General features: G+C 40.3%; 2 protein-coding genes across 2 annotated transcripts; one reads left to right on the forward strand and one right to left on the reverse strand.

Annotated features, from left to right (window-relative positions):
* Nucleotides 1-1,230: 1,230 nt before the first annotated feature.
* GCK72_001308 (uncharacterized protein) lies at nt 1,231-5,174 on the reverse strand (the record flags this gene model as incomplete). The annotated part of the gene is made up of 7 exons (XM_053722909.1): nt 1,231-1,294; nt 1,342-1,548; nt 1,597-3,311; nt 3,361-4,062; nt 4,106-4,711; nt 4,757-4,920; nt 4,964-5,174. 7 exons carry the CDS (start codon nt 5,172-5,174, stop codon nt 1,231-1,233), a joined length of 3,669 nt encoding a protein of 1,222 aa, XP_053591554.1.
* GCK72_001309 (uncharacterized protein) lies at nt 4,855-14,659 on the forward strand (the record flags this gene model as incomplete). The annotated part of the gene is made up of 18 exons (XM_053722910.1): nt 4,855-5,083; nt 6,166-6,249; nt 7,436-7,616; nt 9,063-9,291; nt 9,345-9,405; nt 9,626-9,766; nt 9,813-10,373; nt 10,441-10,524; nt 10,721-10,895; nt 10,944-11,089; nt 11,148-11,311; nt 11,356-12,685; nt 12,735-13,106; nt 13,153-13,242; nt 13,364-13,627; nt 13,863-13,963; nt 14,044-14,502; nt 14,564-14,659. 18 exons carry the CDS (start codon nt 4,855-4,857, stop codon nt 14,657-14,659), a joined length of 4,767 nt encoding a protein of 1,588 aa, XP_053591555.1.
* Nucleotides 14,660-14,681: the final 22 nt, after the last annotated feature.

The raw sequence follows: 14,681 nt of genomic DNA on the forward strand, positions 1-14,681 counted from the left end.
GATAAGAATTAGAGTAGAGATGAATTGAATGGAAACACACGACCAAGGTCTCGTTGTCTATTCTTTTTCACATTCTTCTTCATTCTTCTTCTTCATTTGCAGATACACTCGATTCTTTTTCTATATTCCTACGCGTTAAAACTTTATTACATGCGTTCTAAAAATCAAAAGGAAAATCGATATGAACTTTCTATTGACTCTTCGCCCAATTGTTGCAAACAGTAAGTTCTTTCTTTTATTTATTTTGTCGGCTTCTGTGAGTTAGACTGGAATGTATTGAACACGAAAATTATTTTCACACTTTTTTATTGTCAATCGAACTATAATAAGTAACAAGCAGTGTGGTTTTTGATTGGGAGGGGAAAAAAACAATATAATTTTGATAAAATGATGAACATTAATTTCCCATTCAAAATCAAATTCCGAAAACATTTCGGATACAGAACAAAGATATGAAAATCTAATTGGCTAGAGCTCAGTACTCATCGTGTGAACGTTTTTGCGTTGCACACAACGAGAATAATGTAACCTAATTTCCGAGTCCCGATCGGAGGGGTATTCACAAAAAATGGGAGGGGTAACAAAATTTGAGTCACTTTTTGATTTGAGCAAAATCACTGGAAATGTTTGAAACGGTTGGGCAAAATTTTGCGGTAAATGAAAAATTGTCTAAAAAAAGATTTTAAAGGATACTTTTTGGAGGGAAACAAAAAACGGGTGATGAAATCAGTCACAGAACATTAACCCGGTCGTGATTTGAATAATTGATATTGTTAGAAGAATACTATGTTTTATATTTTGAATATAACTAATTTTAAGGTGTTTTTAATAGATATAGATTGTGGCTGGTGTGGTGGTGTTAATAATAGGAAGAAGATAGATGAAATGTTGGGATTGGTGGAGAGATGACAACGAATGATAATAATAAAATAAAGTAGAAATAATCGGGTCTTAGAACTACCGGAGAGGGTGGGGAATGGAATGGGAAAGAGTATGAGAATAATTGTTGTGGAGAGAAGAGGACACTTTAAATTGAACAATTTTTTAAAGAAAGTAGCTTCGAAAAAATTTGAGTAGCATGAAAATACGAAGTCCGATAGATATGTTATGTAGTTCCTCTTCTCTCAATCACAACAAACACTCAACAAAAAATTATGAAAAGAAAAACAACAAAAAACGGGTATAATTTCAACAATCATTCTATATTACGATAAGATGACTCTAAGGTCTTCACTTCCGCATGTTGCGCCGACGAGCCAATGCCATTTTTCGGGGGTTGTTGCCAGATGGAGCTCTGAAAAGAGTGTTTTAGATGTATTGTATGAAATTAGTATAACTTACTGATAGGCAAATGCATTATCCATGCTTCCAGGTGCCGGAGCTGATGGAGCCGCTAAATTGTTACCAAACTGGAATGCTCCTCCTGGCGCTGCGTTTGGGGCTGGAGCTGGAGCACCTCCGAATTGGAAAACTGCTTGACCACCAGTGGAAGAAGTTGAACTCGAAGCACCGAAATTGAAGCCATTGCTGTTTGTGGTACCGAACGGACTGAAATTTTTTATATTGAAAATATTTTCGACTATCAGGGATTCATACTTTGAAGAATCTGCCGTGGGTTGGCTAAACAAAGAGTTGGTTGATGAACTCGTAGACATTCCTGGTTGAGTTGGTTTACTACCGAATGCACCAAAACCTGAAGACGTCGTTGAGCTACCGAATGGAACGGTGGAGCTGCCCCCGAATGAAGGAACAGTGGTAGAGCTAGAAGATGCAAATGCAGGAGCATTGCTTGACGATGTTCCGAACAACTGGGCGGAACCACCACTGAACAAAGATCCACTTGAGCTTGGAGCCGTTGAAGACGATGAGGAACCTCCGAAGCCGCCAAACTTAGGTAATTCAACTTTTTGTTCACCACCGAACGATAATTTCGGCGCATCTGTAGAAAACATCCCACGTTTGGCCGGAACTCCTCCGTCAGTGGTAGTTGTTCCAACTTCTCCAGAAAATTGGATCGGTTTACCAAATATTGAAGACGTTGTTGAATCTGCTGGTTTCGTTGTGAACAAATTTGAAGAAGATGATGTTGAACCAAACAAACTGGTCGTTGAAGAAGGAGTTGGCAGCACCGGTGCTGGAGCCGAAGTTGATGGGATGTTTCCAAAAAGACTCTTTTGTGGAACTTCATTGGTACTTGTTGACGATGCTGCTCCGAACGACAAAGTTGGTGTTGGCTTTGGAATTTCAGAATTCGGTTTTTGAGAGCCGAAAAGTGAAGTGCCGCCGAACGATGTGTTTAATGAAGAACTTCCAAACAGTGTAGACGACGCTGATGTTAAAGACGTTGAAGGGGCTGAAACAGCCGGTGTCGTGGTGGTGGGTGCTTCTTTGTTCAAAATAGATCCGAACATACTAGGCTTCGTAGCGTTAGCATTGTCTGGTTCTGTTTTTGTTGCACCGAAAAGGCTTTTTGCATTATTTCCGAACAGAGATGGTGTTGAAGAAGTTGCTGCAACTGCAGTTGGCGGAGTTGTAGTAGCAGTTGAATCAGCAGGTTTTCCAAGATTTCCAAACAATGATCCGACCGGTTTAACGGGCTCTGCACTCACTGCAGGTTTTGTTGCTGTGAAACCAAAACCTGTTGTCGCCGGAATAGTAGATGCTGGTGCTGCTGACAGGACATCTGCAGGTTTGCTAGCGCCAAAACCGAATGCCGGTGGTTTAGTTGAAGAACCACTAACTCCAAATTGAACAGCAGAGCCAGTAGTTGCGAGAGGTTTGAAGGCCCTACTTCCGAAAACATTTGATGAAGATGTGGATGCGTACATGACATGAGAACAGCAAGCACATATGTCATTTGTGGCTTTGTTGGGAACCATGCAAGTTGGACAATCCCACGCAACACGGTTTTCTGTGGCTGACGGCTGCACAGTAGACACTTCCGACGTTGCAGGCACTGCCGCTGCTGGTGGTGGAACTATTGGGGAGACTGAGCTCGTAGCTGGCTTTTGAATTCCAAATAAAACCGGCGCCGACTTTTCTGTAGTAGATGTTGGTAATCCGAATGAAACCGGTGCCGACTTTTCTGTTGTAGATGTTGGTAATCCGAATTGAATAGGAGTTGTTGTGGTAGGAACACTTGAAGAAGTGGCTGGAACAGAACTAGATCCTCCAAATCCGAACTTGAAATTCGAAGATTGTGAAGGCGCGAATGACTTCAAATTCGAAACAAGTTGCTTTTCAGCAGGTTTTTGAGCAGCTGGAGCACCAGCCCCAGCGCGAGGTTCTTGACAAGCACCGCATTTTGTTAACTGTAAGAACTTAGTTTTTTGAATGAATTTTTTATAGAAAAACGCTTACCGTCTGATCCCAACTGCAGAAACAAGATTGGCATTCCCATTTTGCTGATGCGGCAGTCGAAACTATAGCAACAGGATCTACATCTTTAGCTGTTTTTGGAGATGAGTCTTTCGAGCTTTGGTTAGAAGGATTTGAACCTTCGGCACTTGAAATGGTATCCGCCGACGTCTGTGGCCTCGACTCTTTAACTTCGTCTACATTTTCATCAGCATCATTTTCAGAATCAACAGATTCTCCCGAGTCGGATCCGTGACTACTGCTCTCTGAAGTCTGCTTCTCTATTGATTCGGCACTATCGCTATCTACTTCCTTAGATTCTGAGGTACGGTTAGAGCTTACGACACTGACAGTTTTCGCTGTTCCTACTGCAGAGACCACATCAAGTGGTGCATTAAAAGTGAATGAAAGATTGTCCAGAAATCCTCGTTTTGGTGCCAATTCTGGATTGAGTTGCAGAGGCTTCGAGTTCGAAAGAACTTCGTCCGAAAGAGGCGGCAGTTTTTGCGAATTTTCTTCATCCTCTTCGATATCATCATTGAGCTTGAAAGTGTTTCGGCTAACTGCTTTCCCATCTGGTCCTTTCATTATCGAAACGTGTGGTTTTCTGCTATTTGAAGAGTTAATCGTAGTTGTTGAAGCAGTCGATGTTGAACTGGTGGTTTTCTTCGGAGCTGGAGGTTCTAATGAGAACACTGAGCTCAACTGAAATACGATATTGATTGATGAAAAATTATTTTTTACTTACCTCTGTTGAAGCAAGAGTACCATTTAGCAATCTCAATGAGCTAGTTTCTGATGATCCATTGTCCCCGTTTTTCGAGGTGGTACGCTTGCGAGTCAAGTCAGTCCAGTAAGGATTTTTTCGTGCAGATATTCCCTGCTTTGAAATAAGTTGAATCCGGGATGGTATAGAATCTCCAGCCTTTTTGAGTGGTGGTGGTGGGGTGGCTACTGAGGATGTATCATGATCCTTACGATCAGTAGAACTCCATGTTTCCGGACGTGTAAGGCCAGCACGCATCATTGACATTCGTTGAACTTCTTTTGCTGGGGTGTTCGCGCCTTCAAGTTTCTTGAAAATTTCTTGAGTTCTTGTACTCAGCGATCCGTTTGTTGTTGCACCACTTCGGCGACTCAACAGCGAAAAGTTGGTTACACTGGAAGCTGGTGAGTGATTCCCAGTCAACTCTCCACACCAAGATACGTCCAATTTCTTGTCGTTAGGCAGGGTGCTCTTAAGAGTTGGTTCGAGTAACGAACGGTTCAGATATCGGCTTCTTTTGGCACTGTCACTCCGAAACGACTGTGGAAGAGTGATTCTATCCAGTTCTGTCAACTGACGTTTACGATTCTACAAATCATCATTATATTTTTTATGATCATTGATGCAACTTACGGTTGAAACAGATGGCGTACTGAAGAAAATGTCTGAGACCGGATCCACGTCAATTTCTAACCCGTTAGTGGGATCGCTACTACGCTGTGGTAGAACTGATGGGCTCAAATAACGGAGGCGAGGGACAACCCGCGAATTTTGTGTGGTATCCACGGAAACTTCATCTGAAATTATTTTATATCCAGCTGTCCAAAATTAATGACTTACCCAAAGCCTCAGAAGAATTCTTGTCGACATCGATTATATCTCTGAGTAACGCTGCTGGAGCCGCTGTTGACGGTGATCGTGAAGATCCACCTTCGCTAAAACTGGTGGTCTTCGAAGACGGTGACTTTTCCTCTTCGTTGCTTTTACTAGCACTTCCGCCAGAAAAAAAGCGGCCCACTGATGAGAAAAATCCTCCTGATTTATCTGACATTTCTGTAATAATATTCAAGTGGATTTCAGCGTCGAAAAATAAAAATAATAAAAGATCGTTACTCGAAAGGTTTCAAAAATATTTTCGTAAGACACGGGGTTGAGTTTAATCTGTCAGATTTCGGGAAAAGAAATGATTATTAGTAAGGAAACCTGATTCGCATATATTCGAAATTTAGGCCATTTCGTTGCAACAAACAGCAACTACTTTAATTGTTCTTTATTGAGCAAGCTTAAGATAAAAGTTTTGAAACCTTTCTTATGAATTGGAAAAAAAAATAAAATAATCGATAAAGCTGTTCAAAATCGCAAATGGCGCGAAGGTGATTAAAAAGAAAAAATTCGAGTGCGCTGACGCGACGCACACGCGACGCATTAAACGACATTCGAGAGGTTAGAGTGCAGAGAGACAGAGTCTGCACTATAGTGAAGAGACGACAGAGAAATGAGGGAATGTCCATTTCATAGCCACACCCCCTTCAGCTGGACACTTCTGGAGCAGTTCTGACTGCGTTTTCTTCACAATTACTGGTATTTCGAGTGTTTTTTGAAATGTAAAAGCACTGGGAAAACACATTTAGAACTTTATGGTTCTGACATGATGTTCAAGATATATGTAAATTCCGTATTGATTCCTAATTTACAGTTTTCATAAACCCATTCTCACCTTTTCATTTTTCAGGTACTTGCTCTTCATAGGATGCTAATTGACGGATAACAATTAAATATACAATGATTTTGCGGCATTTCGGTACGTTTTTACTGATTTTATTCACTCCTTGTGACTATTTCTCACCTGAAGAATGTGCTTATCAGTTAAAAATATTGTATTATGAACTGAATTTCACTGATAACAGCTTCAGATAGATTACAATGTTTACGCAAGAAAGAAAAGCTGAGATGACATTTTTAGAAAACTGTGTACTGTTTAATGAATTCGAACATGCACAAAACTTTTTTTACTCCGTTAGGCATATTTATAAAAATTTCAGGTTACATCCTACTAATCATCGCAGTATATCTGTCTTCAACTAATGCCAACACGCGGAAACATCATCGACGATCGACTGAAAATGGTGAGAACAAACATTTTAATATTTAAATTTCAAAAAACCTCCTCCGCCTGACTCATGACCATCTGTTCCGATGACAATTCTGTCAATCATCTTGTACCTTTTGATTGAAGGACACTGATACAAAGAAAACATCACAAATAAAAATAAAACTAATTATTAAAGCTAAGATTGTATCGATGTGCTCGAAATAATGCTTAAAAACTAGTTATAATAATGTTTATTTCTAACTATAGAGCATATTTTTTGAATTCTTCTAATCGAGTGGATATGATGCTTTAGATCCCTCATAGATTAAAATGTTCCCATTTTTCTAAGATGGAACAGGCTGCTCCGCCACCAATTCGGTCATGCCAACATCATTCGATTCCCTAGATTCCCTTGGTTGTCAGTCGAAAGATTCTAATCTCTACACCACCAGATTCGTTCATTTCGTTATTGTGGTGGTTCCTTCTCTCCCCAATCTCTCATTCTGTTGGAATGAATTGTGACACAACGAAATGAAATGGCATCTTCTCTTTTCTTTTCCCCTCATTGCTTCTCCCAACAATTGATGGATGAGGCAATAGGCGGAGTGGGCCCGTGATGTCTCTGTGTGTGTTCCTTGATTGCATAATGTTCCGTTACAATTCATCATTTAAATAATGAGAGAAGCGAAGAGAAAACTTTGTGCCAAATACACTAATTGGCTTCAATTTTTCGTGAGAAGACGTCCGTCACTCTTTCGTAACAAAGTGTCCATTGTTGTTTTTATTTTGACAGTGAAGTTCACTGGTTGAAGGAGGAGATATGAACAAAACAAATGGGTGGGGTTATTCTTTTGAATTGTGGAAGAGTATTCATATGGTCACCGGTTGTAGTTATTGTTGATAGCTGGGGTGTTCAGGTCATTACACTTTGACTAGTCTACGTCTTACTGTAGCTGTTCAGGTGAACACTTATCGAAAAATATTTATCACGAGTTTGTACCATTCGAAAACAAAACGAAAAGAAATGAATAACCTTCGAAACCCATAATACTCTTTCGTTGCACGCACCGCTCTTTCATACCCTCCAATTTATAATAAGAACGTTCACAAAAGAATTTATCGGGCATGAGAAAATAGAATAATGAATGAGTAAGAAAAGGCTGGAGTAAGATTGAGATTTATATGGAACTATATGAATAAATATTTCTCAATTATTTCAGACCCTCGAAGTATTGGATTCCAATTCGAAATAGAACCGCAGCTGAATGTGGCAGTAGCAGAGTCATCGAGTCATTTGCTTGAATGTAGTTATGTATTGGCACATGAAAGATTCGTTCAAACTGTTAAAGTTGAATGGAAACGGGATGGATTCGTTCTCAATGAACGATCGTCTTCTAGAATGTTAGTTTGAATCTGAAATCAATCTGAAGAACAAAACACTAACGTCGAGTTGTGGATGACTAATTATTTCAAAATCCGGTCCGTTATCTATGCTACTTCGGATATTGTCACAATTAGGGGTGCCGCCTCCATCACACCAATCACACTAATCTAATTTTTACTTATGACCAGAATTTCATATCTTTAAAGTTGTGTGTAAGCCAGAATGAGCCGTTGATCAGAAAACAGTTGCGAAACACGCTGAGCTCTTTTTTCTATACTGAAAGTTTTCTTTGACAAAAGACTCAACAATAGGCAATGGCTGCTCTAAGTGTCCTATGCACATATGCATGAATAAGCTAGATGGGTCCGTTTTATATGTGCATACACACATGTAAAAGTCATTCCTTATGGCACTTCCTCTCGAATGAAAGGATTAGAAGAAACAAGTGTACATACATAGACAGACACCCCCTCTCTTTCCAACTACATTTCGATAGTTGGAAGAGCACTCTTCATTTCTTATATGTCATTTGCATATTTTCGAGAAGAAGAAGACATTTCTCATTTTATGAGCGAGCCAGAGGCAATGGATTAAGACGGTTTGAGTTTAGATATACAACCACAATGCGAATAAGTTCAGAAACTCTGTTGACTCTTGTAACCAGATCTATCGCCTTTGAGAGATAGAGTTGAGCGCTAAATCTAGGTTGTCCGACAATTTCCTGTCATTTGTCATGTATATCCCCCTTGGCAGCCACCATCATTATTTTGGAAGTAGGTAAACAAGAGCGTCTTCGATTGGCTACTATTTCTCTTTTCATGGCCATTAATCAACGAAGACTGTGTGGGGTTGATTTAATCGAAACGGGAAGAAGATGTCGTCAAGAAGAGAAATAGGAAAATGGAGAGGACGGTTGATTGACAGGTCCAAGGCTCTCTATGCAAATGGCATTGAAATCGTGTCGGAGATGAGAAATTTCTTAATTTTTGTGTACGCAATCATCAAGTTAATCGCGATTGAGAGGGAAGACAGTGTTTTTGTGTGGAAACTTTTGATACATTTTTGCGAAGGGACTCAAATCAATGTATCTCAAATGATATATAACTTAGAGTTCATTAAATCTCAGGAAATTTAATAATTTTCACTTTCCCACTAATCCTACGGTATTGCGAAATGTCTGTGTGTTTGAATGTGCGGTAGTTATTCATAAGCGATGAGAACACGGCCGGTGGCAGTGCACGTAAATGTGCGCTCACTTGCACATTCGGACCATCTGTCAATTGCACACACATACACTCAGAGACATGAAGTATCAGCAAGTAGAGAAAAAGAGATATGCTCGACCCGTAGCCATATGGTTGGTAACGATGGGAATGGAAACGGAGAAAAAGATAAAAAGAAGGATTTTTGAGAAATTTCAAAAGATCGGGAATATGATGATAAGTTTATCCCCTTTTTTTCAGAAAAGTCATGTCCAATGGATCGTTGTGGATTGAGTCGATGAGTAGTGCAGAAGAGGGAACATATCAATGTGCTGTCCATGTCAGCACAAAAAATGAATTGACAATCGACACGTGGACTTTTTTAAGTCGAAAAGCCACATTGAGACTGGCAGATTTAGCAAAGTTCGATTTGCAACCTGTTGATCGAACTATTGCAAAAGGACAACCAACAGCATTTCATTGTCTGATTGTTAGTTTTTGCTCCTGAATTAGTTCTAGATATACTGTCTCTCAAATTTTCAGAACTCCAAGCCTACTCCATTAGCCGTGTGGTTGCATAACGATCAACCAATCACTAACGGAGGTAAGCAAAAAACAAACAAACTTAGGGCGGCTCTCGAGGGAAATCTATTTGAAAATAGAGTGAAATTCTCAATTTATGGAAGAGTGGACTTTTTTGGTCATTCATTTAATTGTCGATTCGGTCCCCAAAAAAGACAAAGGATTTGAAAAAAAAGAGGCAATGAGCCGAAAAGCCATCTGTGCTCTTCTTTTCTATAATGACCCAATTCTATTCTTTTCAGGAGAATACCACATTTTACCAGTGTCGAACACTTTGGAGATTAGTTCAACGCAGTCTCGTCACGAGGGAACTTATCGGTGTACGGTAGAAGGAGCTGGGAAGAGAAGAAGTAGTCAAACGGCACGACTAACTGTTACCACTGGTATTCGAAAATAATGAAATATGGAAAATGTAATAAATGTTTTCAGGAGACACTTCAAATGAGCTCAGTTTCATTACGACACCGCGCCTACAAGTTGTGGAGAACGGCGATGAATTTCTTCTCGAATGTCTTGTTGCTTCAAGAATTCGACCACAAGTCAGATGGCTTAAAGATTCTCGTCAAATAATAGTGGATGGTGTTCGTATTCGAAGAGTTGGTGTCTCCTCAATTGTTGTCTCTCGTGCTTCCATTGAGGATACTGGATTGTATACATGTCGAGCATCAAATAATGATGACTCTATTGATAGAGCTGTCTCGGTTGAAGTACGCGCTCCACCCAGAATCACAACTAAACCGGTTACAAAAGTAGCAGTCGAAACTGCTGATGTGGAATTAGAGTGTGGAACGGCATCAGCAAGACCGGAAGCTCGTGTAAATTGGTATAAAAATGGAGAAGCGATAATTGGAAGTGAATATTTTGTAATCGAGCCAAATAGACTCAGAATTCTTGGAGTCGTTCGAGCGGATCAGGCAATCTACCAATGTATCGCAGAGAATGATGTCGGAAGTGAACAAGCCAGTGCTCAACTTCTTGTCGACGCCCCAGGTATTTTTGAGAAATCTTTTGATTGAAAACTTTTTTAAACTCTAAAATTGCTAAATTTGTGGTCTAGGACCCACATACTTGGCTAGTCGTGGACATCATACCGCCAGATTGAATTCCAACGAAACAGGAAAAGGACAAGTTTTGTCTGACGGTGAATTATTATGGTTGAGAATGGGTTTCACGGAATTTAACAAACATTTTGTCATTTTTGTTGCAGTTTATATCATTTTAACCAAATGCTTTCAACCTTTTTGAACTTGGGGAACATGGAATATTTTAAACTTTGTTGCTGTGTGTTCACTGAATTCTCGGATTCTGTTTTTCGTTTCTTATTTCTTATTTTTCAGATTCGTCGTCCGTAGCAGCTTCTTCCGGAGTTCCAATGACTGCATCAGCTCCATTGGGTCTTCGATCCACATCTTCCGGATCTCGTTTCATCAACGTTGAATGGGATCCCCCAGTTCAGAGAAATGGGAATATCATGAGATATCACGTATTTTACAAGGATAATTTGATTGATAGGTATTATAATACTAGTATAAAAGTATTATATATCTATATTTGTTTCAGAGAGAGAATGATCAATTCGTCTAGCACATCTGCCACGCTAACATCACTTCAGCCGTCAACAATGTATTTAATTCGAGTAACTGCTGAAAATGAAGCTGGCATGGGAAAGTTCAGTGATTCTCTTAAAGTCACGACTAACAAAGAACGTATGTTCCCTTTTCTATGATAATTTATTGTTAGTGTGCAAAATTTTATTATTTTCAGAAGCAGTTCCTGGGAAAGTTACATCATTAACTGCCACTGCTACAGGTCCAGAAACAATTGATATCCGATGGAGTCCTCCATCAGGTGGACAACCGGCTCTTCGGTATAAAATCTACTATTCACATGATCCATTGGAGAAGAACGAAAAAGAGACATTGATTACTGTAAGTTTTCTTTATTTAACCTTCTCTAACACTTGATATTGCAGACATCAACTACTCACTACACACTTCACGGAATGGATAAATACACTGGATATCAGATCAGAATCGAAGCAGAAGGATCCAACGGTTCTGGTTTATCGAGTGATACAGTTCGTGTTCGAACTCAATCAGATGAACCATCTGCACCTCCTGTAAATATTCAAGCGGAGGCTGACAGTTCAACAAGTGTGCGTGTTAGTTGGGATGAACCAGAAGAGGAATCTGTGAATGGAGAAATAACTGGATATCGATTGAAATACAAGACAAAAGCACGTGGAGCGAAAGGAAACACACTCGTAATTGATGCAACTGCACGAGAATATACAATGGGAAATCTTGATTCGAATACACAATATCTGATTCGAATGGCAGTTGTAAATCATAATGGAACTGGCCCATTTTCTGACTGGGTGGCTGTTGATACTCCAGGACAAGATAAAGAAGAGAGAACACTCGGAGCACCTAGAGAAATTCGTCCACATGCTGGAATTGATTATATTCTTGTCTCGTGGCTTCCACCAGCTGACGAGCAGAATCTTGTGAGAGGATATCAAATTGGATGGGGATTATCTGTTCCAGATACCGAAACTATTCGAGTAACCGCATCAACAACTCAATATAAAATTTCAAGATTGAATTCGGAACGAGATTACGTAATTTCTCTTCGCGCTTTCAACAATCTTGGATCTGGGTTTCCGATATACGAAACTGTCCGAACACTATCTCGTGAAACTCCCCATTTCAGTGAGGATTCAGATTCGGATGATTCTGATGGTGCTCTGGGATCTTCTGAATCAACTCCTGTAGGCTTGAGAACAGAAGCAGTTTCGGGAACTTCCATTCGAGTTATGTGGACAGAATCAGATGAATCTGCTTTCAACACACAGTACACTGTAAGATATAGTACTGCAGTCGATGGAAATCAACATCGATATGTGAATAGTACGGAGACGTGGGCGACTGTTGAAGGACTCCGGCCCGCTACTGAATACGAATTCGCAGTAAGAGCTGTTGCATCGAATGGTCAATTGAGTACATGGTCAATGGCTACTAGGAACCGCACTTGGTCAGCACCGCCCAGTTCAGCGCCCAGAGATCTTACCGTACTACCTGCTGAGAGTGGAGATCCACATTCTGCAAGTCTTCATTGGCAACCACCAAAGTACTCGAATGGAGAGATCGAAGAGTATTTAGTCTTCTATACGGATCGAGAATCTCTAGCTGATAAAGACTGGACAATTAACTATGTGGCCGGTGACAAGCTGTCACATCAAGTCAGTAATCTACTTCCGAAAGCCAATTATTTCTTCAAGATTCAAGCAAGAAATGAGAAAGGTAATTGTTTTTCTCTCGTATATGTTCTCGAACTAAAACTAATTTTCAGGACATGGACCATTTTCATCGATTGTCGGATACACTCCATCTGGGGGTGCAATTCTTTCAGGAAGAGATCGTAATTCTCCACGTGGACATGGATCTGCAGCTGCTGGTGATTCGATATCTCTTGTCGAGCAGCTTCAATCAATCTTCACTTCGAATCCACTCTATCTAATGCTTCTCATCGCATTTGCATTGATCTTAATTCTCACTCTGATTCTGATTATTATGTGTTGTTTGAAACGTTCAAACAGTGGTGGAAGAAAGAATGGATATCAATCAGCAAAGAAAACCAGTGCCAATGGAGGAGTTGGAGGTATTGGTGGACCACCAAATGATCTGTGGATTAATGGAACTGGAAGTCATATGAGGGCTGGAGGTTCGTTTTTTCTTGAAGTTCGTGGAAACGAATTTCGTTATTACAGCATCTGATTATATGGTCGATGGACTTGCAACTGCTCATTTAACTGCTGCAGACATTGAATCGCCGACACCGAGATATCACCACTTACAAGGTATCATACTTTCAGACAAACATATAATTCCTTCTAACATATTGCCTTCTTCCCTTCTGTTCTCCTCTTTTTGTTCTTTTTCCCTCTCTCTGTTCTTTCTCAGTTCATTCAAATCATCTAGCAGATTCCGTTTATGGATCCATCCATGGTAGTGGCGTTGGAGTTGGAGCGGGATCTGGAGAATCCCATCCAACAACAAGACCACCACGCGCTCCAAAACGAAACAGTGGATCGAGAAGTACTCCTATGGCTCAATCAATGTGTTCTGCAATCGGAACAACTGAAGATGAAGACGAAGAGCCTGTTGAATCGCTTGTGGCAACTCGTGTCCGAATAGAGAGACCTGCAGTAAGAGCGAAAGCCGTCGTTGCTGGAACTGTGAAGGGTACAATGTGTGATTTGGTGTGGGATATTTAGAGCATGCTGTTTTTTTTTCGCTTCTCAATTTTTCAGTCGATTGTCCTCAAACTTTACTAATTCCTCTCACTTTCTTCTTCTTTTGTGTGTTTTCCTTATTCGCTTACTTTTCATTCAACACTTTTTTCTAATAACAATTAACACTGCGATCACTAACAGAAATGCATCGTCCGTCTCTATAGGCATAAAATTGATTATTTAAGGTCAAGGAACACTCACACGAAGTTATCATCAAAGTTCTCAAAGTCTAGAAGGACGACAACGAACACCTCAAGTGGTGTATACCGGAACTGGAAGACATCAGGTCAGATTTGATGATTATTTAACTGGAAATTCTTAAATCATTGCATGTCTTATATAATATTGCTCACATTTATTTTTCAGCCCATCCACAAAATTGACTTTGATAACAGTTTATATGGGTCGTCGTCTGCTATTGGATCTGCATCAACACCACCACTTCCTCCAATGCAAGCCCCTCCATCAGGGCCTCCCACAGTTATTGACGGATACCGTACTCTTCGTGGAACACCTCCTAATTCGGCGAACGCGCTCCGATCATTCACTCAACTCTCCGGAGCCACACCCCCACCTCCTCACTCTGCCCCGTCGTCATCATCACGGCCAACAATTATTGCAGCAGGAGGAAGACAAGTCCCTGTTGGAAGAGCAGCGGCTCAACCACGTGTCAATGTTGCCAATATTTATAGTCAACTGGCATCATGCTCAGCTTCTTCTGATGCTGGAGAATCTGATAAAACTGGAGTTGAATGTATGGAAATGAGAGAAACGACTCCAATTAAAACAATTCCTCCGGGTGATAAAACCGCTAACAACATGCTGGTAAGTTTCTAATTACCTTCATTTCGTTTCGTACTTTTCACTAAAATAACTAATTTTACAGCCGTCTCATTCCACAGAAGATCTCAATGCTCATCTGGAAAACCTTGACACAATGTTAGATGACTTACAAAAACTACAAAGCAATTTTAATAAGTAAACGAGTACGGATAACCTCATTC

The sequence above is a fragment of the Caenorhabditis remanei genome, chromosome I (genome assembly GCF_010183535.1).
Source record: "Caenorhabditis remanei strain PX506 chromosome I, whole genome shotgun sequence".
Taxonomy (NCBI): Eukaryota; Metazoa; Nematoda; class Chromadorea; order Rhabditida; family Rhabditidae; genus Caenorhabditis; species Caenorhabditis remanei.